The sequence below is a fragment of the Bubalus kerabau genome, chromosome 18 (assembly GCF_029407905.1).
Source record: "Bubalus kerabau isolate K-KA32 ecotype Philippines breed swamp buffalo chromosome 18, PCC_UOA_SB_1v2, whole genome shotgun sequence".
Classification (NCBI taxonomy): Eukaryota; Metazoa; Chordata; class Mammalia; order Artiodactyla; family Bovidae; genus Bubalus; species Bubalus kerabau.
In genome coordinates this window covers 40,365,172-40,391,509 of record NC_073641.1, presented here as the reverse complement: position 1 = coordinate 40,391,509, position 26,338 = coordinate 40,365,172, and the positions used below count along the sequence as shown (strand labels likewise).

The 26,338-nt window shown below is 38.3% G+C and overlaps 1 protein-coding gene across 1 annotated transcript in view; it reads left to right on the top strand.

Annotated features, from left to right (window-relative positions):
- Positions 1 to 26,338, top strand: part of SPEF2 (sperm flagellar 2) — a 201,530-nt gene that overhangs the window by 24,020 nt on the left and 151,172 nt on the right. The window contains exons 4-8 of the mRNA XM_055554823.1: positions 241 to 381; positions 1,955 to 2,019; positions 6,374 to 6,560; positions 17,293 to 17,481; positions 21,816 to 22,003. Of these exons, the coding sequence (XP_055410798.1) occupies positions 241 to 381; positions 1,955 to 2,019; positions 6,374 to 6,560; positions 17,293 to 17,481; positions 21,816 to 22,003 (770 nt within the window). The remainder of the gene's footprint in view (positions 1 to 240; positions 382 to 1,954; positions 2,020 to 6,373; positions 6,561 to 17,292; positions 17,482 to 21,815; positions 22,004 to 26,338) is intronic.

Genomic DNA, 26,338 nt, shown 5'->3' with positions numbered 1-26,338 from the left:
AATGAAAATAGACACATTCCATCTGCATAATTTAGGGACTCCCAAATTGTGTTTCAATATCATACTTTTCAAAATTAGTTATTTTGATACTTCCTTCCTAATGTTACCTAGTCCGTCAGTTAATGCTGAGTTTAGAAAATTTGAATGGAAAATTTATATATTTGTGTACCTGTGAGTGTATTACCTTGCATATTATTCTGATAAACTGAATAACTAAACTTACGTATATGGAACATTTAGCAACGCTTGAGCAGAAGACGACAAAATGAAATCATGGCCAAAATCCAAGCAGCTATCATACAGATTCCTAAACCCACATCAAATCGTACTCTGAAAACCCTTGATGCCCAAAAATTAATGAAAAAGAAAAAAGAGGCAGAGGTAAGTGATAATCCTTTAACATTGTGTTGTGTTTATCTTAATGAAAGGATGATCTTTCCCTAAGAGAGAAACTTCCCTAAACTTCCTACTTCCTTTTCAAATTACGTCTGGCATTGTCCCTTCTCATTTAAAACACCTGCACTGCATGCATGTCCAATCCATCTTAGTCCATTATTTGTTTAGAAACAGAGAATATAGATTTAGGATATGGATGACAAACTGCTGTTAAATGAGAATACCTGTGTGGACTCTTGTGTGGTGGATTCTGTGATCACTAGCAAACTGCCAGAGTGGGTGCTGTTGTGATGGGTCATGACACCCATGTATACAACAGGGGCCAGTCTAGGTACCCAAAATACCATGTATGTACCATTACTACTATTTGCTTTTCCTGGATACTTCCTCCCCATGTTTCACTGTCTTTCTATGAATCCTAGAAATGTTAAGCAATTTGCTTGCTCTCATTATATTTAGATTTAAGATATACTATTGATAAATATATCTTATTACTTAGACTTACCAGTCATCCATATAGGATATGATCTCATTATATTTCATGGGGGAGCAGCACTATCTGTACATTTTGATACTAATTCCTGTAATCTATACTTCATGCTGCTATAATGATTGTTAGTGATATTCTCCCCTTTAACTTAAGATAATAGCTACCATTTATTCATCATCTGCTATATGTCAGGCTGTGGGTTGGGCACTTCTCATCGCCTTGAATTTGTAAACAACTCTCTAAGTAGGATATTGCTTTCCCCATTTTTTGGATAAGGAAACTGAGGCTCAGAAAATTGGCATGTTTTACCCAAGTTCACAATGCTGATAAAGCAAAGATTGGCAGATCACTCTGATGTCTAAATCCACTGCATTTTATTTTAACTCACACTTAATTTTTAATATTAAAATCCTATAGTTAGAGTCTAAAAATGTTACCCACAGAGGCTTTTTTCTGACCCCATTTTAGTAAAACTATTTAATTCTTTTGTTTCCTTGAGTTGATTAAAGTTTATGAAAAAGGATTTGCAGTAGGCAGATCAGCTAAAATTAACTTTCCAACAGCAAATTAATAGTGCATATAGGAGTACAAAAGAAATGTTTAAAACACCCAAGATAATTTTTGAAGAAATATTTATATCCTAAAAATGCTTCAGTTCAGTTCAGTTGCTCAGTCGTGTCCAACTCTTTGCGACCCTTTGAACTGCAGCATGCCAGGCCTTCCTGTCCATCACCAACTCCCGGAGTTATTCTCATTTAAAATAATTGTAATTAAAAGTGCACATCCTAACTTTTTGATAATCTTTTTTCTTATTAAATGCCTTTTGATGTACTGTCAGAGCTAGAATTGTGAACTGAATAATTCAGATTAGGCAATTTTCACCTTTTAGGTAACTTTAGCCTACACTAAAAGTAACAAATTGGAATAGAAGAATATTCTAGAATATTTAGAAATCCTAACTAGCTTGAATTATTAGTACATATCACTTTTAATAAATTTGAATGAAAGTGATAAATGAAAAAGTTTCAATATATTTAGAGGTAAAAAATTGATGAATTTTCTTTAAAGGATGTGGCCAATGAAATTAAGAAGTTTGAAGCATTAATAAAAAAGGATCTCCAGGCAAAAGAAAGGTGAGATAAAATTATTTTAATAATCAAAAATTTGATTTTTATTTTAAAAAGTTCATTTTACTTTAACTTTTGAATATTTAGAAGCAGTTTACCTGAAATAGCTATTCCAAGGATGTTTTCACTTTGTAAAGTCTTCATTGAGAGAGTATATTAAGGAAGATAAATGAGATAAAATTCAGATTGTTGTTCATTAACATTTTGTAAATATCAAGAAGGCAAGTGGCTATTATGATTTGTGAGGTTAATTTTTTTTCTATGCTATACTTATCACACATACTATTTAAACATTCACTAACATTTTTCCAAGTTACTATTCATTTACATTTTTCACCTCACTGCCTTTTTTAGACTCTAGTTGCTGTCACCTTGCATCCTCAGCATTTAGCACAGGGACCAGCAATAAAGAACTGCTGAATGAGTGTCGACAAAATATCACTAAGAGTTTCAGTGGGTTCTTTACAGAAAGCTCCTGGTTAATGGGCTTCTTTTGCCTAAAGATAAAGATCTTCTCCACTTTTGTTTCCTATCAGGGGTCACTGACTCACAGAAAACAACTAACGAGGGACTGCACATACAGAAGCAGCTTGAATTCTTCTGCATTTTTTCATGGAAACTATCCAAAGTCTACTCATTTACATTTTATAGAATAGGAAATAAATCTCCGTTAAGGAAGAAAAATAGACACAAATTATGTACTTCAGTTCCATATTAATATTTCTCAAGAAAGGGAATAGAGTCAAATGAAATGGAATAAGACTAAGCTGAAAGAAGAAATGGTGAGGAAGTCAGGTGTGAATGAAAATGAAGTAGAATGCGGAATGTATGTGTTAATTGCCTTTCCTCCTTCCTTCTGCAGAAACTCCTGATGCCCTACTCTAAGCCCTGCTCATGTTTATCTGTGCTTCCCTGACTCCTAAAATAACCACAGCCCAAGCCTACTCTCCCCTGCAGCTGCCATCTGAACCCCTCCACACCTTCCCTGACCTTGGCCCATGAAATCACTCCATTTCTTTCAACTATTTTTTTTTTAAACTTTACAAAATTGTATTAGTTTTGCCAAATATCAAAATGAATCTGCCACAGGTACTCATCTCACCAGTCTCATGCTCTGGAGTGACAAACGGATGGTATCTACCAAAATGACCATCTTAAAATATTGAAATACTTTTAGTGAATGGCATTCTCTGTAGCTCTACCTTCCACTCCTTTCTTGGGACCCCTTGATTTCCACACAGTTAACAAACCAGGATTAACACCAATATGCCAACATCTTCCACTCCCTGCATCAGCATCTATTTGGATTAATTAGTGTCATCACCATGTCAGTGGTTAAATATTTGAAAGATCACACCCGCACAAACATTCACTCTGATCTTCACTGCTTTCCCAGCCTGTTCTGAATTTAGACCTCTAAGGTAGCTTTGAAACCTGGAAACCAGAGGGGTTGAATTAGATGGGTGTATTCTTCTCTCCAGAGAAGGCAATGGCACCCTACTCCAGTACTCTTGCCTGGAAAATCCCATGGACGGAAGAGCCTGGTGGGCTGCAGTCCATGGGGTCGCTAAGAGTCGGACACGACTGAGCGACTTCACTTTCACTTTTCACTTTCATGCATTGGAGAAGGAAATGGCAACCCACTCCAGTGTTCTTGCCTGGAGAATCCCAGGGATGGGGGAGCCTGGTGAGCTGCTGTCTATGGGGTCGCACAGAGTTGGACACGACTGAAGCAGCAGCAGCAGCAACATTTTTCTCTCTCTTGTAACAGAAATCAGAATGTAAGCAGCCAAGGGTATGTGTTGTTGCCCCAAGGTTATCAAGGACTGAATCTTCCCTTTCGTTCCACTGTCCTGAAATGTGGCTTTTGTCTTTAGACTCACATTCACAGTGTAAGATAGCTTCTAGGCCCCTGGCCATTTGGCCCATGTTCCAATATCAGGAAGGAAGACAGGCAGAAAGTGCGTGCTAATTTGCTTCAGTTATGTCTGACTCTTTGCAACCCCATGGACTGCACCCTGCCAGGCTCCTCTGTCCATGGGATTCTCCAGGCAAGAATACTGGATTGGGTGGCCATGTCCTCCTCCAGGGGATCTTTCTGACTCAGGGATTGAACCCACATCTCATTATGTTTCTTGCATTGGCAGGTGGGTTCTTTACCACTAGCACCACCTAGGAAGCCCCAGGCATAAAGTGGGTATCTCCAATCTAAAATAGTTCTTTATACCAGCCTTCCCAGAATGCCCACGTAACATTTCTGCATACACCTTATTGGCCAGAATTCAGTTACATAGCCATAATCTAGCAGAATGGGAGACTGGGAATTATAGTCTTCATCTGAGTATGTTGTTTCCCTGAATAAAACTGGGGCTCTGCTTTGAAGGAAAAGGGAGGGAAATAGCAGTGTCTATCTCAAGTCCTTTCTCTGCAGAAACCCCCACTTGGTCTTGCCAGAGATTTACCACCAGGGCCCGTGAGATATGGACATGCTTACTTCTCAGAGCAAAAGGATAGGGCCTGGGGTCCCTGGAGTCCCTGGATCGGTCACCTCTGACTGTGAGCAGCCCCAGCGGTGACTCCAAATCCCTTCCAGTGCACTTCACAAAGGGCATTTCCTCTGATGGACCCCTAGATTAAAAAAAATGCTGGGAGGTACTGGCCTAGAGCAAACTTTTAAAGAAACAAAAAAGCTATAGTACAATATGGCCTTTCTTAATCCCTGTTATTGACCACTACTTCTTTAGTTCATTCTGAATCCTTAGCTTAGAATCAAGCATGTTCTGGACTCTTCCAGAAATTTCACACTACTTGATGGCAAAAAGCACTAAAATCATCTTTTAGGGTGACCTAAGGAGCAATTTCTGCAGCTGCCCCTTTCAAAGCCTGCTCCCAAAACACTTTCTCATGGATGTCACTTCAAAGTCTGTCATTTCTTTTGTGAAAGGATGAAATGAATGCTCAGTGAGAGCAATGCAGGAACAACCATTGCTGCTTTTCCCCCACATATACTCTTTATTTTTTAAAACAAATAGTAAATGCCACCTGCTTTTTTGCTCTTTGTTTCTTTTCTGAGGCTGTTGGCTGCTGTAACTTGACATTTTGAGTCATAGATTTACGTTAGTTTCCTTCTAACAACTGCTTTTTAACACACACATGAATTTAACCAATGTTCCTATCACTAATAATTCACACTCATACAATTACTAACTCTATGGAGGCTTGGCAAACAGATATAAAGTAAACATAATTATTGCCCTCAAGAAACCCACATCACAGAAAATGAATACTTATTCAAGAAAATATCATGTAACTTTCTTCAGGCCTTGATTGGCATAAGACAGAAGATGGGTATATGTATGGTTGGATAGACTGATTGGTGAACAAAGGAGAATCAATATCTTAAGTATATTGGTAGCAGCCAAACACAATGTTGAGGGAGACCTATTAACCCATGCTCAGTGTAAGGCAGACTCTTAAACATCACATTTAAGTAAAAATATAATAAGAATTTTGATGAAGGATCTAAAAAAGTTATGCTACACTTTCATAAATTCATATTAATTTCATAAATTAATATTCATAAGAATTATACTAAATCTTAGTAAATAAAGTTAAAATTTGTCTTTGATCTTCCTGAGGCTTTGCTAGCTACACAATTTCTGCTGAACGACTCTCAGTTGACAGAATACAATCAAAGGTTGAGCACCTGCTGATAAAATAACCAGAATTTCAGTGTGTAATTTTTTTGAAATTGTATTATACTTGTATAGTGCTTCTTAGCATATGATTTGAAATTTGGCAAACATCATCTACATGTCAGTACTGTGAGGCATGGGTACATAGAAAAGTAAAAATAGTATACTTTTCTTCTGTGCCCAGAGTTCAGCTGGAAGCAGCAAATATAGAAATAATGAACTATAATAAAATATGATCTGTGCCATAAATATGTGATTATTAAGTAGAACTAATTATAATTTAAGAATTTTGATTCAACTATGTAAATGGGTTTGATCTTTGATTTAATAAAACTGTATGTACTCAGATTAGGAAAGAACATGTGTGATTATTACTTTGTTAAACATGAGTTAACTATGCTTTCATAAAAACACTTCTGTCTGTATGAGAATTGATGACTGTTTAATCCCTGAATACCATAATAATGTTTCCCTGTCTTTTGAATAACATTATAAGTTATATTTTAAATTGAACACTGAAGTTCTAATATTTGCTTTAATGCTTGTATTAATAAATGAACAGAGCACCCAAGGGAGCCATCCCCTGAGGTCTTCCTCTATAGTCACAAGTAGTGGTGTGTGATTGAGTTGTACTTTCAAATCTAACTAAAAACTATTATTCTTAGTGCATCCAAGACTTCTCTAGATACAGCAGGCCAGACGACCACTGATTTATTAAACACTTATTCAGATGATGACTACATTAAAAAAATCCAAAAACGCCTTGAAGAAAATGCTTTTGCACGAGAGCAAAGGGAGAAAAGACGGCGGAGACTCTTAATGGATCAGTTAATAGCTCATGAAGCCCAAGAGGTAAGATGTGTAGTTATTGATTAAATAAAAGTCCTGGAAATTTTTACAAAATACAGTCTTTTATACACTCTTATGTATATCTTCTGTATGTGCTATGTGCTACTCTGAATCAGCGTTTCATCTTCACACCATGGCAGCAAATACACTCAGGAAAAAAAAACTACATAGAACACTTAGCAAAGAATCTAAAATCTGGTGATGCTTATACAGCATTTTGAATTTACTTAATTGTACACTGAATTGTACACTTGAAAATGGTTGAAATGGTAAATTTTATATTGCATATATTTTACCACAATAAAAAATACTGACAAAATAGGAATCTAAAAGTTATGGCAACCATGTATATCTGTTGTTACTTTTAGAGGAAAAAGAGAACTTTTTGTCCCAGGTTTACTGAGGTATAATTGACAAATAAAAATTGTATATATTTAAAGTATATAATTGATGTTTTGATATATGTATGCATTGTGAAATGATTACCATAATCAAACTAATTAGCACACCCATCACCGTAACAACAAAAAAAAAGTTACCATTTTTGTGTGTGTGTTTGGTGAAAATACTTAAGATCTGCTTTTGTTTAAGTTCAACTTTTTTAGATTCCACATTTAGTAAGATCATGTAATATTTGTCTCACTATGTCTGGCTTATTTTTCTTGGCGTAATGTTCTCCAGGTTTAAACATATTATCACAAATGATAAGATTTTCTTCTTTTTTAAGATTGATCATATTCTATATATGCATGCGTGTGTACTAAGTCGCTTCATTTGTGTCTGACTCTTTGTGACCCTATGGACCATAGCCCACAGTGGCTTGTCATGTCCTCCTCCAGGGGATCTTACCAACCTAGGGATTGAATCCACATCTCTTATACCTCCTGCATTGGCAGGCAGGTTCTTTACCACTAGCGCCACCTAGAAAGCTCATTCTAGATATAAATATATACATATATATATATATTTATGTGTGTGTGTATATATATATATAATATTTATCTATATAAAGAAAATGTGACATGCATATCTATACTCACTTAAGTGTCCATTCATCCACCAATGGACACTTAGATAATTTCTGTATCATGGCCATTGTGAATAGTGCTGCAGTGCCCATAGGGTTGCAAACATCTCTTTGAGATACTGATTTCATCTCCTTTCATTTCCATTGGATATATACCCAGAAGTAGGATTTCAGGGTCATATGGTAATTCCATTTTTAATTTTTAAAGGAAGCACTATACTATTTTCCACAGTGGTTATACCAGCTTACATCCCAGCAACAGTTTACAAGGGTTCCATTTTCATCACATCCTTGCCAACACTTATCTTATTTTTGTTTTAAGTTTTTTGATAATAGCTATTGGAAACAGTGTCAGACTTTATTTTGGGGGGCTCCCAAATCACTGCAGATGGTGATTGCAGCCATGAAATTAAAAGACGCTTACTCCTTGGAAGGAAAGTTATGACCAACCTAGATAGCATATTGAAAGGCAGAGATATTACTTTGCTGACAAGGGTCCGTCTGGTCAAGGCTATGGTTTTTCCAGTGGTCATGTATGGATGTGAGAGTTGGACTGTGAAGAAGGCTGCCAAAGAATTGATGCTTCTGAACTGTGGTGTTGGAGAAGACTCTTGAGAGTCCCTTGGACTGTAAGGAGATCCAACCAGTCCATTCTGAAGGAGATCAGCCCTGGGATTTCTTTGGAAGGAATGATGCTAAAGCTGAGACTCCAGTACTTTGGCCACCTCATGCGAAGAGTTGAGTCATTGGAAAAGACTCTAATGCTGGGAGGGATTGGGGGCAGGAGGAGAAGGGGACGACAGAGGATGAGATGGCTGGATGGCATCACCGACTCGATGGACATGAGCTTGAGTGAACTCCAGGAGTTGGTGATGGACAGGGAGGCCTGGAGTGCTGTGATTCATGGGATCGCAAAGAATCGGACATGACTGAGCGACTGAACTGAACTGATTCTAACAGAAATTTGCAACAATGCCCAGTTGTGGATATGACTGATGATGAATAGTAAAGTCCAATGCTATAAAGAACAATATTGCATAGGAAACTGGAATGTTAGGTCCATAAATCAAGATACATTAGAAGTGTTCAAGCAACAGATGACAAGAGTGACCATCAACATTTCAAGCATCAGTGAACTCAGACGGACTGGAATGGGCGAATTTAATACACATGACCGTTATATCTACTGCTGTGGGCAAGAATCCCTTAGAAGAAATGGAGTAGCCCTCATAGTCAAAAAAAGAGTACTTGGGTGCAAACTCAGACAGCGTGATCTCTGTTCGTTTTCAAGGCAAACCATTCAACATCACAGTAATGCAAGTCTATGGCCCAACCAGAAGAAGCTGAAGTTGAACGGTTCTATGAAGACCTACAAGACCTTCTAGAACTAACACTCAAAAAAGATGTCCTTTTCATCATGGGGGAATGGAATGCCAAAGTAGGAAGTCAAGAGATACCTAGAGTAACAGGCAAAATTGGCCTTGGAGTACATAATGAAGCAGGGAAAAGACTAACAGAGTTTTGCCAAGGGAAAGCACTGGTCATAGCTAACACCCTCTTCCAACAACGCAGGGGAAGACTCTACACATGGACATCACCAGATGTTCAATACAAAAATCAGATTGATTATATTCTTTGCAGCCAAAAATGGAGAAGCTGTATACAGTCAGCAAAAACAAGGCCAGGAGCTGACTATGGTTCAGATCATGAACTCCTTATTGCCAAATTCAGACTTAAATTGAAAAACGTAGGGAAAATCACTAGACCATTCAAGTATGGCCTAAATCAAATCCCTTATGATTATACAGTGGAAGTGACAAATAGATTCAAGGGATTAGATCTGATAGAGTGCCTGAAGAACTATGGACAGAGGTTCATGACATTGTACACATTGTACAGGAGGCAGTAATCAAGACCATCCCCAAGAAAAAGAAATGCAAAAAGGCAAAACAGTTGTCTGAGGAGGCATTACAAATAGCTGAGAAAAGAAGAGAAGCTAAAGGCAAAGGAGGAAAGGAAAGATATATCCATTTGAATGCAGAGTTCCAAAGAATAGAAAGGAGACATAAGAAAGCCTTCCTAAGTGATCAATGCAAAGAAATAGAGGAAAACAATAGAATGAGAAAGACTAGAGATCCTGTCAAGAAAATTAGAGATACCAAGGAAACGTTTCATGCAAAGATGGACACAATAAAATTGGACAGAAATGGTATGGACCTAACAAAAGCAGAAGATATTAGGAAGAGGTGGCAACAATACACAGAAGAGCTATACAAAAAAGATCTTCGTGACCCAGATAACCACTATGGTGTGATCACTCACCTAGAGCCAGACATCCTGGAATGTGAAGTCAAGTGGGCCTTAGGAAACATGACTACGAACAAAACCGGTGGAGATGATGGCATTCCAGTTGAGCTATTTCAAATCCTAAAAGTTGATGCTGTGAAAGTGCTGCACTCAATATGCCAGCAAATTAGGAAAACTCAGCAGTGGCCACAGGACTGGAAAAGGTCAGTTTTCATCCCAATCCCAAAGAAAGGCAATGCCGAAGAATTTTCAAACTACTGCATAGTTGCACTCATCTCACATGCTAGCAAAGTAATGCTGAAAATTATCCAAGCCAGGAGTCAAAAGTATGTGAACCGTGAACTTCCATATGTTTAAGCTGGATTTACAAAAGACAGAGGAAGCATAGATCAAATTGCCAACATCTGTTGGATCATTGAAGAAGCAAGAGAATTCCAGAAAACATGTACTTCTGTTTTATTGATTATGCCAAAGTCTTTGATTGTGTAGATCACAACAAACTGTGGAAGATTCTTCCAGAGATGGGAATACCAGACCACCTTACCTGCCTCCTGAGAAATCTGTTTGCAGGTCAAGAAGCAACAGTTAGAACCAGATATGGAACAACAGACTGGTTCCAAACTGGGAAAGGAGTATCTCAAGGCTGTATATTGTCACCCTGCTTATTTAACTTATATGCAGAGTACACCATGCAAAATGCTGGGTTGGATGAGGCATAAGCTGGAATTAAGATTGCCGTGAGAAAAATCAGTAACCTCAGATACGCAGATGACACCATACTTATGGCAGAAAGTGAAGAGGAACTGAAAAGCCTCTTGGTGAAAGTGAAAGAGGAGAGTGAAAATGCTGGCTTAAAACTCAACATTCAGAAAACTAAGATCATGACATCTGGTCCCATCACTTCATGGCAAATAGATGAGGAAACAATGGAAACAGTGACAGCCTTTATTTTCTTGGGCTCCAAGATCACTGCAGATGGTGACTACAGCCATGATATTAAAAGACCCTTGCTCCTTGGAAGAAAAGCTATGATAAATATAGATAGCATATTAAAAAGCAGAAACATTACTTTACTGACAGAGGTTTGTCTGGTCAAAGCTGTGGTTTTTCTAGTAGTCATGTATGGATGTGAGAGTTGGGCTATATAGAACACAGAGCAGAGAAGAATTGATGCTTTTGAACTGTGGTGTTGGAGAAGACTCTTGAGAGTCCCTTGGACTGCAAGGAGATCCAACCAGTCCATCCTAAAGGAAATCAGTGCTGAATATTCATTGGAAGGACTTATACTGAAGCTGAAACTCCAATACTTTGGCCATCTGATGTGAAGAACTGACTCCTTGGAAAAGACCCTGATGCTGGGAAAGATTGAAGGCAGGAGGAGAAGGGGATGACAGAGGATGAGATGGTTGGACGGCATCACTGACTCAATGGACATGAATTTGAGCAAGCTCTAGGTGTTGGTAATGGACAGGGAAGCTTGGTGTGCTGCAGTCCTTTGGGTCACAAAGAGTTAGACACTACCTGGCCACTAAACTGAACTTACTCTAACAGATAGTTTTGATTTGCATTTTCTGATGATTAGGAATGTTGATCACCTTTCCATATACCTGTTGGCCATTTGTTTGTCTTCTTTAGAGAAATGTCTTTTCAGGTCCTTTGACCATTTCTAAATCCGGGCGCTTGGTTTTTGGCTATCGAGTTGTTTGAATTCCTTGTATATTTTGGATATTAGCCAACATGTATGGTTTGCAAATAGTACTCTTCCCTATCTATTTTTACTTTTGTTGCCTGTGCTTTTAGGGTCAGATTAAAAAATTAATTGCCTAGACCAATGTCAAGATGTGTTTTTCCCTACGTTTGCTTCTGTTAGTTTTATAGTTTTTGATCTTATGTGTAAGTCTCTAATCCATTTTGAATTGATTTTTATACATGGTATGAGACGAGGGTATAGTACCATTCTATTGCATGTGGATATCCAGTTTTTCCAGAACCATGTGTTATAGAGACATCCTTCCTCCATTGTGTAGCCTTGGCACCCTTACTGAAAGTCAATTGACTGCACATATGTGGATTTATTTCTGGGCTCTTTATTCTATTCCATTTTCCTATAGTTCTGTTTTTAATTCAATACCATTCTCTTTTGAGTACTGAAGCTTTGTAATTTATTTTGAAATCAGGAAGCTTGATATTCTTCTTACTCCAAACCGGTTTGGCTCTTTGGAGTCTTTTCTGGCTCCAAATTAATGTTAGGATTGTTTTTGTATTTCTGTGAAAAATGCCATTGGAATTTGGTTAGGAATTGCATTGCATCTGTAGATCACTTTAGGTATTATGGACATTTCAACGTTATTAGTTCTTCAAATCCATGAACATCTTTTTCATTTATTCATATCTTCTTCAGCTCTTCTTATTAATGTTTTGTAGTTTTCAGTGTATAGATCTTTTGCCTCCTTGGTTGAATCTATTCTTACTTTTTTTTTTTTTAACTTTTATGCTATTGTAAATGGGATTGGTTTCTTATTTTCATTTCAGATAATTCTTTGTTAGTGTGTAGGAACAAGAATTATTTTCATATGTTTATTTTGTGTGTCCTGCAGTTTTACTGAATTTGTTTTTTGGTTCTAACATTTTTTTGTGTGAAAGTCTAGAGTTTTCTATATGTAAAAAGCATGTCATCTGCAAACAGAGACATTTTATTTTTTCCTTTATGATTTAGATGCCTGTTTTTTCTTTTTCTTTCCAATTTCCTTGGCTAGGATTTCCAGTACCAGTAGAAATGGTGAGAGTGGACATCTTGTCTTATTTTTTATGTTTGAGAAATGGTGAAAACCTAAAAGCTTTTAGCATCATATTTTAGGTATGATGTTAACTGTGAGCTTATCATATATGACCTTTATTATGTTGAGTTACATTCCTTACCTAATTTGTTGAGAATTTTTATCATGAAAGGATACTGAATTTTTTCAAAAATTTTTTTCTATATCAATTGATACTATCAAAAAGGGAGCGTTTAAATGAAAACATGGAAAATTCATTAGACCTGTCGATTTGATCTACTACAATGGCCCTCAAAGTGTGGCCCTTGGACCAGCAGCATCAGCATCACCAGGAAACTTTTAGGAACGTGAATAATTAGGTCCCACCTCAGACCTTCTGAGTCAGAAACTCAAATCACAGCTCTCTGGCTTGGGGCCCATCATCTGTGTTAATAGGCCCTCCAGGTGATTTGATTCAGCTACGGATTGAGAATCACTGAACAACTCTTACATTGAACACATATTTACTGGATCTCTTCTATGCTCTGGAACTTGTCCTAGGCCTAGGATACAACAGTGAACAAGAATAATAGGAAACCTGCTCTCACAGAGCTTGCTGTTTGGGGGGGATCTGTAAACAACCAACTACATTGGAGTGTGGAGGTACAATGAAAGTGAGGAGAGGGAAGTCCAGCTCTGGCCTGCCTCAGAGACGGTTTCTAGAGTAGGAGAGCACCGAAGCATGAGGGAGGGTTGAAGTTAGACAATTGAAGATGGGGGTGGTTCTGGGTATAGGGTGAGGAGTTAGTTTCCAGCAGAGGTAGAGATAGTGGAAGGTAAAGTGTGTCTTCAGAGAGAATATTGCATGGATGGCTCAGGGCTTTTAGCAAATTAAATGTTATCTGGCAGGAGTCCCCAGAAGCCAAGCCATCAGAGGCCTTATAAGCTGTAAAGAGGGAAATAGGATACTTTATCCTGAGTGCAAAGAGGAACAAGAGTGACAGGCCAGACTGACATTTAGGAAGGTCAGTCTGGCTTCACTTTTAAAAATAGATGACAGGAGGGATGACCAAGTTATAGCTGTTTCTGTAATCCAGGTAAGGAATTATTCCAGTTTACATTTAGGGTAGTGGCAGTAGTGATGGAAAGGAGTGGCTTCAGGAGCTATTTGAGAAGTAAAATCAATGAGAAAAACTGACTGCTTAGACATGGAGGAGTGAAAAGTGGGATGAGCAGCCAGGTGTCTGGCGTGGGCAGCCGAGTGCATGGAGGAGTCGTTAGCTATGATACAGAAGATGGTAAGAACAGACGGGGAGGAAGGTGATTCAGGTTGTGAATGTAAGTAGGACAAATCTGTGTGTCTGAAATATGAAGGGCCATTTGAAGGCACTTCTTTTATTCACCTAATTACATCTGGTCTACTCAGTGGTGTTCTGTTAACTGAAGAGAAATCCAGGCTTCTTATACATATGAAGAAGTAACACTGTTTATCCAGTATCAGAGTCACTCTGATAGAGTCACTCCTTTTTCAGTGAAAAATTCAAAGAATAACTCTGCCATCTCTTTGTGCTGAAAGGTAATTTCTTACTTTGAATTCACATTTATTAATATTTTTACTCAGCCAGCTTGATAGTCACTCTTTTCATTAGATGAATTACAGGTTATGAAAATTCGATGATTAAAAAGTAGCTTTTTTAAAATAACTACCTATTTCACATTTCATTAACGAGCAGTGAGATTTTGAACACATTTTCATTTATATTATAAAACAGCTGTATGTTGGCTGCTAGGTTTTTTCTTTCTACTTTTTTGCTTGTCATTCAGGACTGACATTTACTTAGAAAATGTTACTTACAGATATTACTTAGAAAACTGGGTAATATATAAAATAAATGCTTTCTGGCTTCCGTCACTTTCTACCAAAATGTTCACAGCTTCGATTTTTTCAGTCTCTAGCTAGAGATCTATTCAGGGATCTAGCAACCTAAGGGACACTGAAGAAAGTTGGTTCTCTGACTAATATTTCCACTAAAGGAACTCCATCTCTGTGCTGCTTCTTCTCTGTGTTTGGTGAAGCCACTGTCCTCCAAGAGAGCTACTCGAGCATATTTAGAGAATTAAAGCAATGATATGCACCAGAGTTAGCTCCTAGCTCCAACTCATGGGAAAGGCAGAGGTCGTGACAATCAAACTGAGCATGTTTTGGATTGTGTATATGTATAAATCTTCCCCAAATATAATTATATATAGTTAAAAGAGAAATGTGACTTCTATTATTTTCTGTTTTATTCATTGCAGATATAGACTATTTCATGTACATTATGGGTTAAACAGACATCTATAGGCTTCCCTGAACACCTAAGCATAACATATTTTCTTTCTGTGAGAAAATGTGTCCCAAATTCTAATGAAATTTTGAGGAAAAGTCTATATATAAAACATGAACTACTTGTACAATGGAACAAAAAAATCTTTTCCACTCAACTTTTTAGTACAAGTCCTAATACAGTTGACGGTTCTTCATACTGAAGCTTTATATATGTAACATTGACTCAGCCATTCAACAGTAATTTTGCTTTCCTTTTCAATCACAATATGTTGTCATCTAAGCAATAAGCAAGATGTATCTAACCAGCCCAGTTTTTATAAGGATCAGAATGACCAGCTCTCATCTCAACAACCAAATTGCCTTGCCATATAAACACAGCCAAATATATTCCACATTAATACTCCACATTAAGTATAGAATTCACTTGGAATAATAAATCAAGGCTATACTTTTAATAAATATGGCTTTGACTGTGCCATCACAAACCACCCCCAAATGTGGTAGATAACTTGGGCAGGGATCAGCTGTATGCCTTTGCTGGCCTTATTTGTCCTGTCTCAGAGGCTGGCTGAGGCTGACTGACTTGGGAGAGTTTCATCAGTTCCAACTGAGAAGGCTGGTATCTCTCCATCTATGGTTACTCATTTTTTAACTGAGCAGAAAATATGGTAACAGTGGCATAGGTCACAGGAGAATTAATTCAGGCCCCAAGTGTTTTGTTTCATTTTATTTTGTGTTCATTAATGTCCCATTGGCCAGTTCAAGTCAGAGGCCACCCCCTACCCATTTAAGAAGTGGCGAAATAGATTCTGCTTTTTGATGGGAATATCTGCAGGATAGCACTGCAAGGCTGTGGATGAAGAAAGCTGAAGAACCTATGGTCGTTTTTACATTCTGCCTCACCTCCACTGGCAGCACAGGCAACAAATTATTAACGTTAAAACTTCTAGAATGTTATAACTAGATGAAACAGGTTTCAAAGTTGTTCATGATTTTATTTTTTATTTGATATGTTACTAATAGAAAAAAAATGTATGTTTATTTTCAATTGAACTTTTATTTAATCTACATTTTTATATAGTTCCCAAGTTCAAGTTTTGCTACTTTCCATAGAGTGTTGTTGTTTGTATCTTGATTCTGAAAATATACATAGTATTTCTCCTTTAATCTGAAACAGTGTCATTAGTGATGCCAGATTTTATTCCTAAACAACTGGATTGAAAGTGAAAGAGTTAGTTGCTCAGTTGTGTCTGACTCTTTGTGGTCCCATGGATTGCACCCACCAGGCTCCTCTGTCCATGGAATTCTCCAGACAAGAATACTGGAGTAGGTTGCCATTCCCTTCTCCAGGGGATCTTCCCAACCCAGGGATTGAACCCAGGTCTCCTGCTTTATAGGCAGATTCTTTACCATCTAGTGTTAAATAGACAACTCCAACATGTAGATGTTCTTCCAAGTCTTCTCCCTGGAGAAGTTTAATTACCTCCTCCTTCCACATGGTGTCTCTGTTTAGACAGACTGAGAGAACTTAAAGATGCCTTGGAGACCATCTTCTACCCAAACCCCTCATTTCACCTGTCAAGAAATACTCCCTGAAAATCCAAGTTACTTGCCCAAGGCCACACAGCCAATCAATGGTAGAGGTGGAGCTGCAATGACCAGGGCCTCCGATTGCCAGTTTAATGCTTCTTCCACTGTTAATGCTTGTTCCCCTTCTTTCTCTTAAAATAGCCAAGGGATGAGTGCATCTAGTTTCTCTCTCAGGTTACAACCACTCTCGGATTTTCTAAGGTAAACTGTAGGTCATTTCCTCTTAGCCTCTTCTCCAGTCTCCCCATCCTGTCACGTAGAAATTGAGATGGCCCTGCCGGGAACTTATCAGATCTGCCATTCTCAGCCAGACAATGTCTGCATTTGTCTTTATCACTAATATTTATATTGAGTGCATATAGCACAATTCCAAGTTTCTGAAAACATGCTTATAATTTGAGCGTTAGCCTTTGTTTATAAAACCTTGAAAACAATTACCTAAATTATTTTTGATCAGATTTTAAAGGAAGTAATCATCATTTAAGATGACTGAGTTGCAAGACCATATGCTTCTGGATACCAAAATTATATAACCCTTGTGGAAATTTTCATTTTTATAGCTTTAATTTTTTGCCATGTTGGACTTGAAATCAAATGGCAAAAACTGATGCAGGTGAATACTATGCCTTTTACACATGATGTATGTGTAAGCTTCTCAGCTCAGTGGGCTGAGCAAAAGTGGACATGGCCTGGACAAATGACTGGCTCTTGCAATGGTGTTTCCAGGAGGCTTATCGGGAGGAGCAGTTGATCAACCGGCTGATGCGACAGTCCCAGCAGGAACGCAGGATCGCTGTGCAGCTCATGCATGTTCGGCACGAAAAGGAAGTTTTGTGGCAAAACAGAATTTTCAGAGAAAAACAATATGAGGAAAGACGGCTTAAAGACTTCCAGGATGCTCTCGATCGAGAAGCGGTAAACAATACCTCCCTTAGCAATCCTTCTAAGGTTTCTTTTGATCCTTTCTACCGCGTCAAGGTAAACAGGGCTCCATTTAGGTGCCAGTCATTTCACGAGTCAGTTTTTTATATGATGTCTCTATTATCTCCCTGTTTTTACTTTTGCACATAACATCCACATACTATGCTCTCTCCCTTCAGTCTTGATTCTTCAAATATTTCACACTCACCACCAGTCCTTGTGTCCGCGTCTCTCTGATCTTTTTGGTTGTCTGAAGGTCTCCAGTAGATTCTTCAAGAACTGCTCATGGGAACACTCTTCCCTGAGTGCTTGTGTATTGATAACAATATGTGCCTTTTATACGAGTCAGTTTTGCCCTGTATAAAATCCTTAGTTCACATTTTCTTCCTTTGACTATCTTAAACACTTTATTCCATTTTCTTCAGGTATAAAGTGTTGCTGTCCAAAAAAAAAAAAAACAGATAATCTAAGTTTCATCTCCTTGAGTTATTACTGTTGTTTTTTAGATGCATAAAGGACTTTCTTTTTTTAGATGCATAAAGTTTACTGGGATGTTGTTAGTGTTCATTATTCTAGGTGAATACTGTTCTCAGGAAATGGGAGCATTTTCAAGTTGTCTCCTTTTTATAAGATACCATGAGTCTTTAATAAGCAATACCTTGCTTTCTGGTAAAACAAGATTTCCCAAGCCCATATTGTAGTCTTTTTTCCTCAGAACTAGAACAAGCCATTTTTACTGGGGACCCTGGTTCAATGCAGTTGAGAATGGTTACAGAGCCAAGATATGGGTGCCAGGTATGCTCTTGGCCAACATATATCATTGTGTTGAGGTCCTCTATAGCTCTGAAAGTCAAAGTATCTAATCTTTTAGTTATTTGATATATTAGCATCTTCCTTATTTTTATATGTATTACAGTTTTAATAACCAAAATAGATTTATATTATCAAGGGATTTATATGGATCACTTCTTATCTTTTTCCTATTGGGGTTGTTTCAAATTTATACAATCCATTAATCCAGATTTGATTGAAGAAGTATAAAACTCATATGGGAAGCATTTTAGATAGCTTGTCTTTACTGTCATAAACTATTCATAAAACCAGGCTGTGCAGAAGAGAAAACCTTACAGAAAATAGGAAGGCAATGCTTTATGTATAAATAAATATAAATTTGCTTTATAAACCATGCTGATCATGATTTCCACTGTGATATTTCATGAAAATGAATTGCAGCTTGTGTTGAAATTAGGCAATTATTATTTTATTCCCCAGAGTCAGGAAACTGACCGGTGCTTTTGCCTTTGTAGAACAGATATAGCCGAAATGTTAGGAGGAGGGCAGGGAGCCATACCCCCCTGTATTAGACCTGCATAATCTCAAGTGTCTTCAAGAGGTGAATTTTCTGGAGGATTGTTTCATTTCTCTTCTTTGACAAGAGTAAACTTGAATGGATTCTGTGGCATTTGCTTACATGAGAAATAAATGCCTATTTACTAAATATATTTTTTTCACAAGCCTAGTTAATTCTGTGCAGAATAGCAAAGCCCTAGTCTCTTGGAGCAGGACTGCTCTCACTGTGGTAAGCAGCATGACCTGTTCTCTCCTTACCTGGCTTGAACTCACTTCAGAGGATTGAGACACTTAGTCTCCCAGAGCCTCGGTGGTCAGAATTGTGAGGCTCTGAATCCCCTGAAAAAAAAAAAAAATTCACATCCCTTTCTCTTACATGATTACTTTTTCCCAAAGCTGAGGTATCTGCCTCCCCAGCACCCTTCTCTCTGAGATAACTTGTTTTCACAGTTTGAATGTATAACCTCCTGCAGTAGGAATGCATGGTGCCTAAGTAGGGAGTGGGGAGGAAAGGAAGAGAGAAAGAACTTCATGTTTCTCACCATCAGGAGTTGGTTTTGCTTTTAAGTTAAATATGCTGATCTCTTTTTTGAAGGCAACTGGGCATCGATTCTATTTTAATTAAAACGGTTCCTGGTTTCAAATTTCAGTGCCACCTGCTATTATTATCAATAATTCATTGCAATAATGTTTACCACTTGTGAGTATTCACTTTGAGTCCAGCACTGAGTTGTGTTCATCTCATGCATTATCATTCTCACAGCGTCATTGGCAGTGGACACTGCTCGTGTCTACATAGCACACGTCAGGAAAATGAAACTTAGAAAGCTCAAAGTTGCACAGCTTGGTGGAGAAGCCAGAGCACAGTGGCTCTCAGAGTCTAGGCTCATCACCACTGAGATTTACTGCCTCCCACAGATTTCCTTTCTCCTTTTCCTTCTTTCTTTATTTAGGGCTGCAACCCACTTTGCAGTGATGGGACCGGAAATTGTGGTGGGTTTAGCATGGGGGAGGAGAATGCGGTAGAAATAGCAGACTCTGAGGCTAAAAAAGAAGGAAGAAGGGCCTGGAAGGAAAGAGAGAGTGAGGAGAGAGGAAGGGAGGGAGGAGAACTGAGAGGAAGCTGCTTTGTTCCTGCAGAAGAAATTCCTGGGCTCCTGAGGTTTGAGTTCCATAGCATCCTAAATATTCCACATGCCTTCCAGGCTCTTTGTAGTATCAATAAACCCACCTCACAACCCATTTCACTGGCTCTCTCCATAAAGTCTCACCTGACTTCTCCTAGATTCTCGGATTTCTCTTCCCTTCACACTTTGAGAAGCATGCCGTAAGCATACTTACACTTAATCCAGGTGCTTTCTCCATGACAACAGGGCCTACAAAGCAATACAGCAACAATAACAAGTACTAGTGTAATTCCTGAACTGCCAAATGTTCAGAATCTACCTTAGAGGTCACCTAAGCTAACTCCTTTCCCAGCAAAAATAAAGCAAACTAACAAAATAAAGCAGCAATAGCAAAACAAATGAAGCTCCCCTTTGATTCAGTGGACAGCAGCAGCCCATTGTCATGAATTTCGCCGCTGTGACTAAGGTATTTGCTCTCACAGTTAATTTCTGTTCATGCCAAGTCTTTATACCATCCTGGCCTCACAGTAGAGGGATGGAGATGTAGGAGCTTTCAGTTTGGCCCAGGTCCCGTAGCTAGTGGGGCTTCCCAGGTGGTGCAGTGGTAAAGACTCTGCCTGCCAATGCAGGAGACGCTGAAGGCGTGGGTTTGGTTCCTGGGTTGAGAAGATCACTTGGAGTAGGAAATGACAGCCCACCCCAATATTCTGGCCTGGAAAATCCCAGGGACAGAGAAGCCTGGGGAGCTACAATCCAGCAGCTGAGCACTCATGCCATGCCCGCAGCTAGGACTTGATCCCCGTACAAACTGAGGCTTGAATTCAACCACAGCTCCTCTAGGCCCACATTAACCACCATTGTACATTCATTGGGTTACCTTGGGAGGTAGGTTGCATTGGGAGGCAGGTCTTGTTTCTGGAGCATGTCAGCACATGATTGAATTTCTCAAGGAGTTGGTATAACTATTTGAAAACATTTGGTTGTGCCAAGTTTGGCCTTTTACTTGGTATAAGGAAAGGGTTCCCTAAACAAAATAAGAGTACAAACCAAGCAGAGAGTGATGCCAAACCATTTAAATATTTTCTTACTTTCTATATAAATACATGTCTTTATGAATTTATCAATTTATTAAGGCTGTAACAGCAGAAGACTTCATTGTCTAAACACATTTAACATTTGTTGGCAAATGTGTGATATTCTCAAGCCAGTATAATCAGGGAATTTCCAAAATATTTTCTAAGTATAAGTCAGTATTCCAGAAGTCTCATGCTAAAAGACATAGAGCATTAGCCAGAGTAGATATGTTAGATTAATTTGTCTTCTGAGATGGGCACGAAGGGGCCAGCTATGCTTGGTGCCCTGCACAACTTGCCTGTTTCTCTGTGACCCCCAACTCTCTTTGCAACCCATGAACTCAGGACTTCTTAAATACTTCAGATCTAATTTATCATTAATCCATGCAGAATACTTTTCTCTGCACTAGGTTTTGCTGATAACATAAGCTAAGGGTGAACTATTTCTAATAAATTGTCTTTACCATGATATTTAGTACTTAATGTATTAAGGAGAAAGTGCTCTCTTATGATTTATTGTTTTCCTGATATAAAAGGAGGTTTCATTCTATTTAGAGATTTTTTTTTTTTTAGCTATTGAAATGATGACATTATTTTTACTGAATCACTGTCCAGTTATGGTGATTTATGGGAGAGGAGTTTGGGGGGAAATGGATACATGTATATGTATGACTGAGTCCCTTTGCTGTTCATCTGAAACTGTCACAACATTGTTTGTTAATTGGCTATACCCCAATACAAAATCAAATCTTTAAAATATATGTCTTTTCCTTCTCAGGCTTTAGCCAGACAAGCCAAGATTGATTTTGAAGAACAAGCCCTCAGAGATAAGGAAATTCATGAGCAGATCGCCACAGAAAGAGCTCAAGCTCGTTACAAAAAGCATTACTCAATATGTGCAGAAATTTTGGATCAGATACTTGATTTGTCCACTAAGGTGGCAGACTATCGATTGTTGACAAATAAGTAAGTGTTTTTTGGTTTTTTTTTATAGTTAATACAATAGAGACACCAAAGAAAATGAGAAAAGAGTAAGATTGTGGCACTAAACCGATGAGTAAAGAGAGACAGTGATTATTCTTGAAAGACTAAGAAGTGGGGTCCAGAATACCTTGATTACAGACTTATTTCACCCACTTACTAGCCTGATTTAATTTGTATTTATGTCTTTTAACATTTAAACCTTGTGTCTAAATTATCTATAATTTATAAAGATGACTATAATAATTTATTTAAAATATTAGGATCTTCCTAGAAGACTGGAATTAAAGTTTTTTGTTTTACTAGTCAAAATCACTTTTCATTGCACATTCTTTCTAAAAGGAGTCAACCTGTTTGTAAAGAAACATTTAACAGTACAGAAAATATTAAGAATACACTGTATGCTAAAATCAGAACAAAAGGATAGGACTTCCTGGTTGTCTAGTGGTTAGGATTCTGGGCTTTCACTGGCGTGGCCTGGATTAAATCCCTGCTTGGCAAACTGAGATCGTGCAAGCCATTCAGCACTGCCAGATAAAGTAGAAAGTTAAAAACAAGGAATACATTGAAACATAGTTATAGAGGTGTCAGTAGATATGCCAATTCCTGCAACTGAGCTGCAAATTTTATCTGTGCTTCTAGGTGGAAAAAGCAAAAAGAGCAATACGGTTTGTCATATGATGTCTAATTTCCATTTCTAGCTCTTTACAGAATACATCACTCTTCTTAGTTCTCAGTTTAGAATAATGGTTTTCTCTTGTGGCCCCAGCTAAGATACAATGAGTAGTGTAGTGGATCTGTGGAGAATTATCTCAGCAACAGCTTTTAAGCAAATATGGCATCTGGCTTCAGAGACCAATTTCTTGTGATGTCCTTTGCTGGAAGCTGAAGGGGAGTGATATAACTGCAGATCTCAGCAAGAGCAAAAGGATAAGTCATTCCACTTAAGTCTGTACACTTTTGATGTTATCCAGACTGAGATCTTCTTGAAAACCCACAGTGAAAAGAATAAAGGCCCCATGATATTCAGGGTCAATAGAAGATGGGGAGATAATCCCATCACCTCTGGACTTGACAGGAACTTTCTCCACTGCTCTCACCCTGACAGCCATGTTTCTGACATCAGTTCAGTTCAGTCGCTCCTTATCTGACTCTTTGCGACACCATGGACTGCAGCACGCCAGGCTTCCGGATCCATCACCAACTCTGGGAACTCATGCTCAAACTCATGTCCATTGAGTCGGTGATGCCATCCAACCGTCTCATCCTCTGTCGTCCCCTTCTCCTCCTGCCTTCAATCTTTCCCAGCATCAGGGTCTTTTCCAATGAGTTGGTTCTTCGCATCAGGTGGCCACAGTATTCGAGCATCAGCATTGGTCCTTCCAATGAATATTCAGGACCGATTTCCTTTAGGATTGACTGATTTGATCTCCCTGCAGTCCAAGGGACTCTCAATAGTCTTCTCTAACACCACAGTTCAAAAGTATGTTTCTGACATAATGCTGTATAAAAACTACTAAATGAAATAACATGATGATGAAGACATTTGAAGATAAAACTATAATGGTACAAGATTGAGAAAAGAAAAATAAGACTAAAAACTGAAAGGTGATACAATGCATTATAATGATAAAAAATAGAGTAATAAGATAAAAAATAGTAATAGAATAAAAAATAGAATATAGTAGATTTAAATATAAAAAGATAAAAAAGATAATTCAGAGTGGGGGAAGTACAGCTTGATTTCCCTAAGTAAAAGCTCATAATTCAAAATTAAAACATAAACAGAAATCTTGTTCTACTGTGGGAAAATGGAGTGGATGCCCCTTTCCCTATTTCTCCCACTAAGTACAGTGAAAAACCCTGGACATTGTGAATGAAACAAGCATAAGAAGGCTCTGAAGATGGAAGGAAGAAGTGGGACTGGCTGATGACCTCAGAATTCTGTGATGAGCTTCTTCAGTTCTTTCTCTTTTTGCCTCACACATCCCAGATTGGAACTGAATATTCTGGAAACAGAGATACTAATGGTGTAGACAAAAAATAAGCCCAACAAGAACCTGCTGTCTCTAGTCAGTTAAGAAGCAGCCTAGCAAGATGAAAATCTTTCAGACGATAACCAGTCTTTTCCAACTATCACATGCAAGAAAAATGTAGCCCCACTTCCACCTCGGCCAGCAAAGGCAAGGAGGGAGCCTGTCTTCCACCCTCACAAGACTGTAACAAGGGAACCCATCACCCCCACCAGGGTACCATCCCAGAGGCCAGGTAGAAAGCATGGACTTCCACCCCCACCAGGCACGACTGACCACTGCTCCCTCCCCATGAAGGTTGTGTTAGAGGAGCCAAGGGAGGTTCAGGACGTTCACCATCGCCCGGTGGTCACAAGGCCACCCCCACTGTGGTAGAGACCTTGTGAGGGGACAGAACTGCCGCCTCCTTCATCAGCAACAAAGATGCCCTTCCTTCAGGTGATGAGGAAGTCCACATGGGGACTTCTGTCCACACCGGTCAGTAATATGATGGCCCCTTCTCCTTCCCTTGCTCAAGCAAAGTCAGAAAAAAACAGCTAGATCAGAAGGCTTATCCACGATCCAGAGTGTCACAGTATGATCCAAAAATGTGCAGACTTCAATAAAAAGAAAAGCCATGCATCATACCAAAAACCAGGGAGAGTTCAAACTGAATGTAAAAATGAAATATATAAAATGAAATTTCCAGAGTTATTAATAGCATAAGTTTTTAAGGGGCCTTTACTTTGAAATTTTGTGTCTAAAAAGCAATATAGAAGTGCTTATATATGGGTTGAATTGTTCCCCTGCCCCAGAAAGCTTTATTAAAAGTTCTACCCGCCCCATACCCCAGAGTGTAACATTGTTTGGAGATAGTCTTCACTGATTATTTAAGATCAGGTCATACCCATGGAAGGTGGGGCCCTGATTAAAGATGCCTGGTGTCCTTATAAGAAATAGAAAAGATGCACAGAGAGAGAATACCTTGTGATCACATCAGGAGAGAATCACAGCTGCCAGTCAGAGAATGCCAGAGGTCCCCTAACACCCCTGGTAGAGCCTGGAAAGGAGACTGTGAGAAGCGGGTTTCTCACAGGCCTGCTCCATGAACGCCTCTGTTGGGTGAAGCTGTGGAGATAGTCTCAGCCATGCTGGCTAGGGGCCAGCATGAAAGGAGCTAGACGGTAATCACCTGTCCTAGGGGCAACGTTGAGTTTTCTTTTCACCCATAGAAGGATTATTTCTGTGTCAAATAGGTGACCTAAAAATCCCCTTACAGAGCACAAACTTAACTAGTAAGGTGAGGACTTCCTGTGTGCATTGTTTTTGACTATCATAATATTTTGTAGAGTCATATACTAGTCTGACTTCTGTTACTCTCTAAATCCTGCTTTGTGAAAATTAATATTGAGAGAACATTGATTATATGAAGTCATTTTTATTTTAATGAAAAATACACAAAATTTTAAAGTTCCAGGAGCATTAATATCAAAGTTTGAAGGGGTCATTTGCTTTGAAATTTTAAGTGTCTTTTACTTGCAAGTCAATACAGTGTTTACACATATATGTTAAGATCTTTTTAGTCTCTACTACTAACTGTCAAGATAACGTTATTCTCTCTGTACTTTCCTAAACAAGATGTTATCAACATTTTTTTTTTCCAAGAGCACAGGGATATTCTTGGTATCAGCCTTCTTACATGAACTGACTTTTGTTAAGACTTAACAAAATTATCAATATTCAGATAAGAGAATATTGATTCAGTAATTGCCACATTAAGTTTTTGACAATATATAAGTTGTTAATCATTTCCTTCAACACAGGAGCCCATGCCATTTTAATAATTCTTATGTTAGAATTTTTCTGTCCCTGAGTATATTAGTTTATAAACTTCATATCTCTGTAATCTCTAATAAATATAAATATTTTATTAATGGAAAACAAAATATATTTGAGGTTTGCATTTAATGAAAAACTACTGTTGTGGAGAAAAATACATAACATAAAATTTACCATTTTAACCTTTTTTAAGTGACTTTCAACCCTTTCAAAGTTCACTAGCATTGGGTACAGTCACACTGTTGTGCAACCATTCCCATCATCCATCTCCAGAACTTTTTCATCATCCCAAACTGAAGTGATGTATCCATTACATAATAACTCCCCATTCCCCTTCCCTCCAGCCCCTTGTAACCTCTGTTCTGTTCTCCATTTCTATGAATCTGTCTATTTTAGGTACCGCATATAAGTAAAATCATATTTGTCCTTTTGTATCTGGCTTATTTCATTTTGTATGATGTCTTCAAGG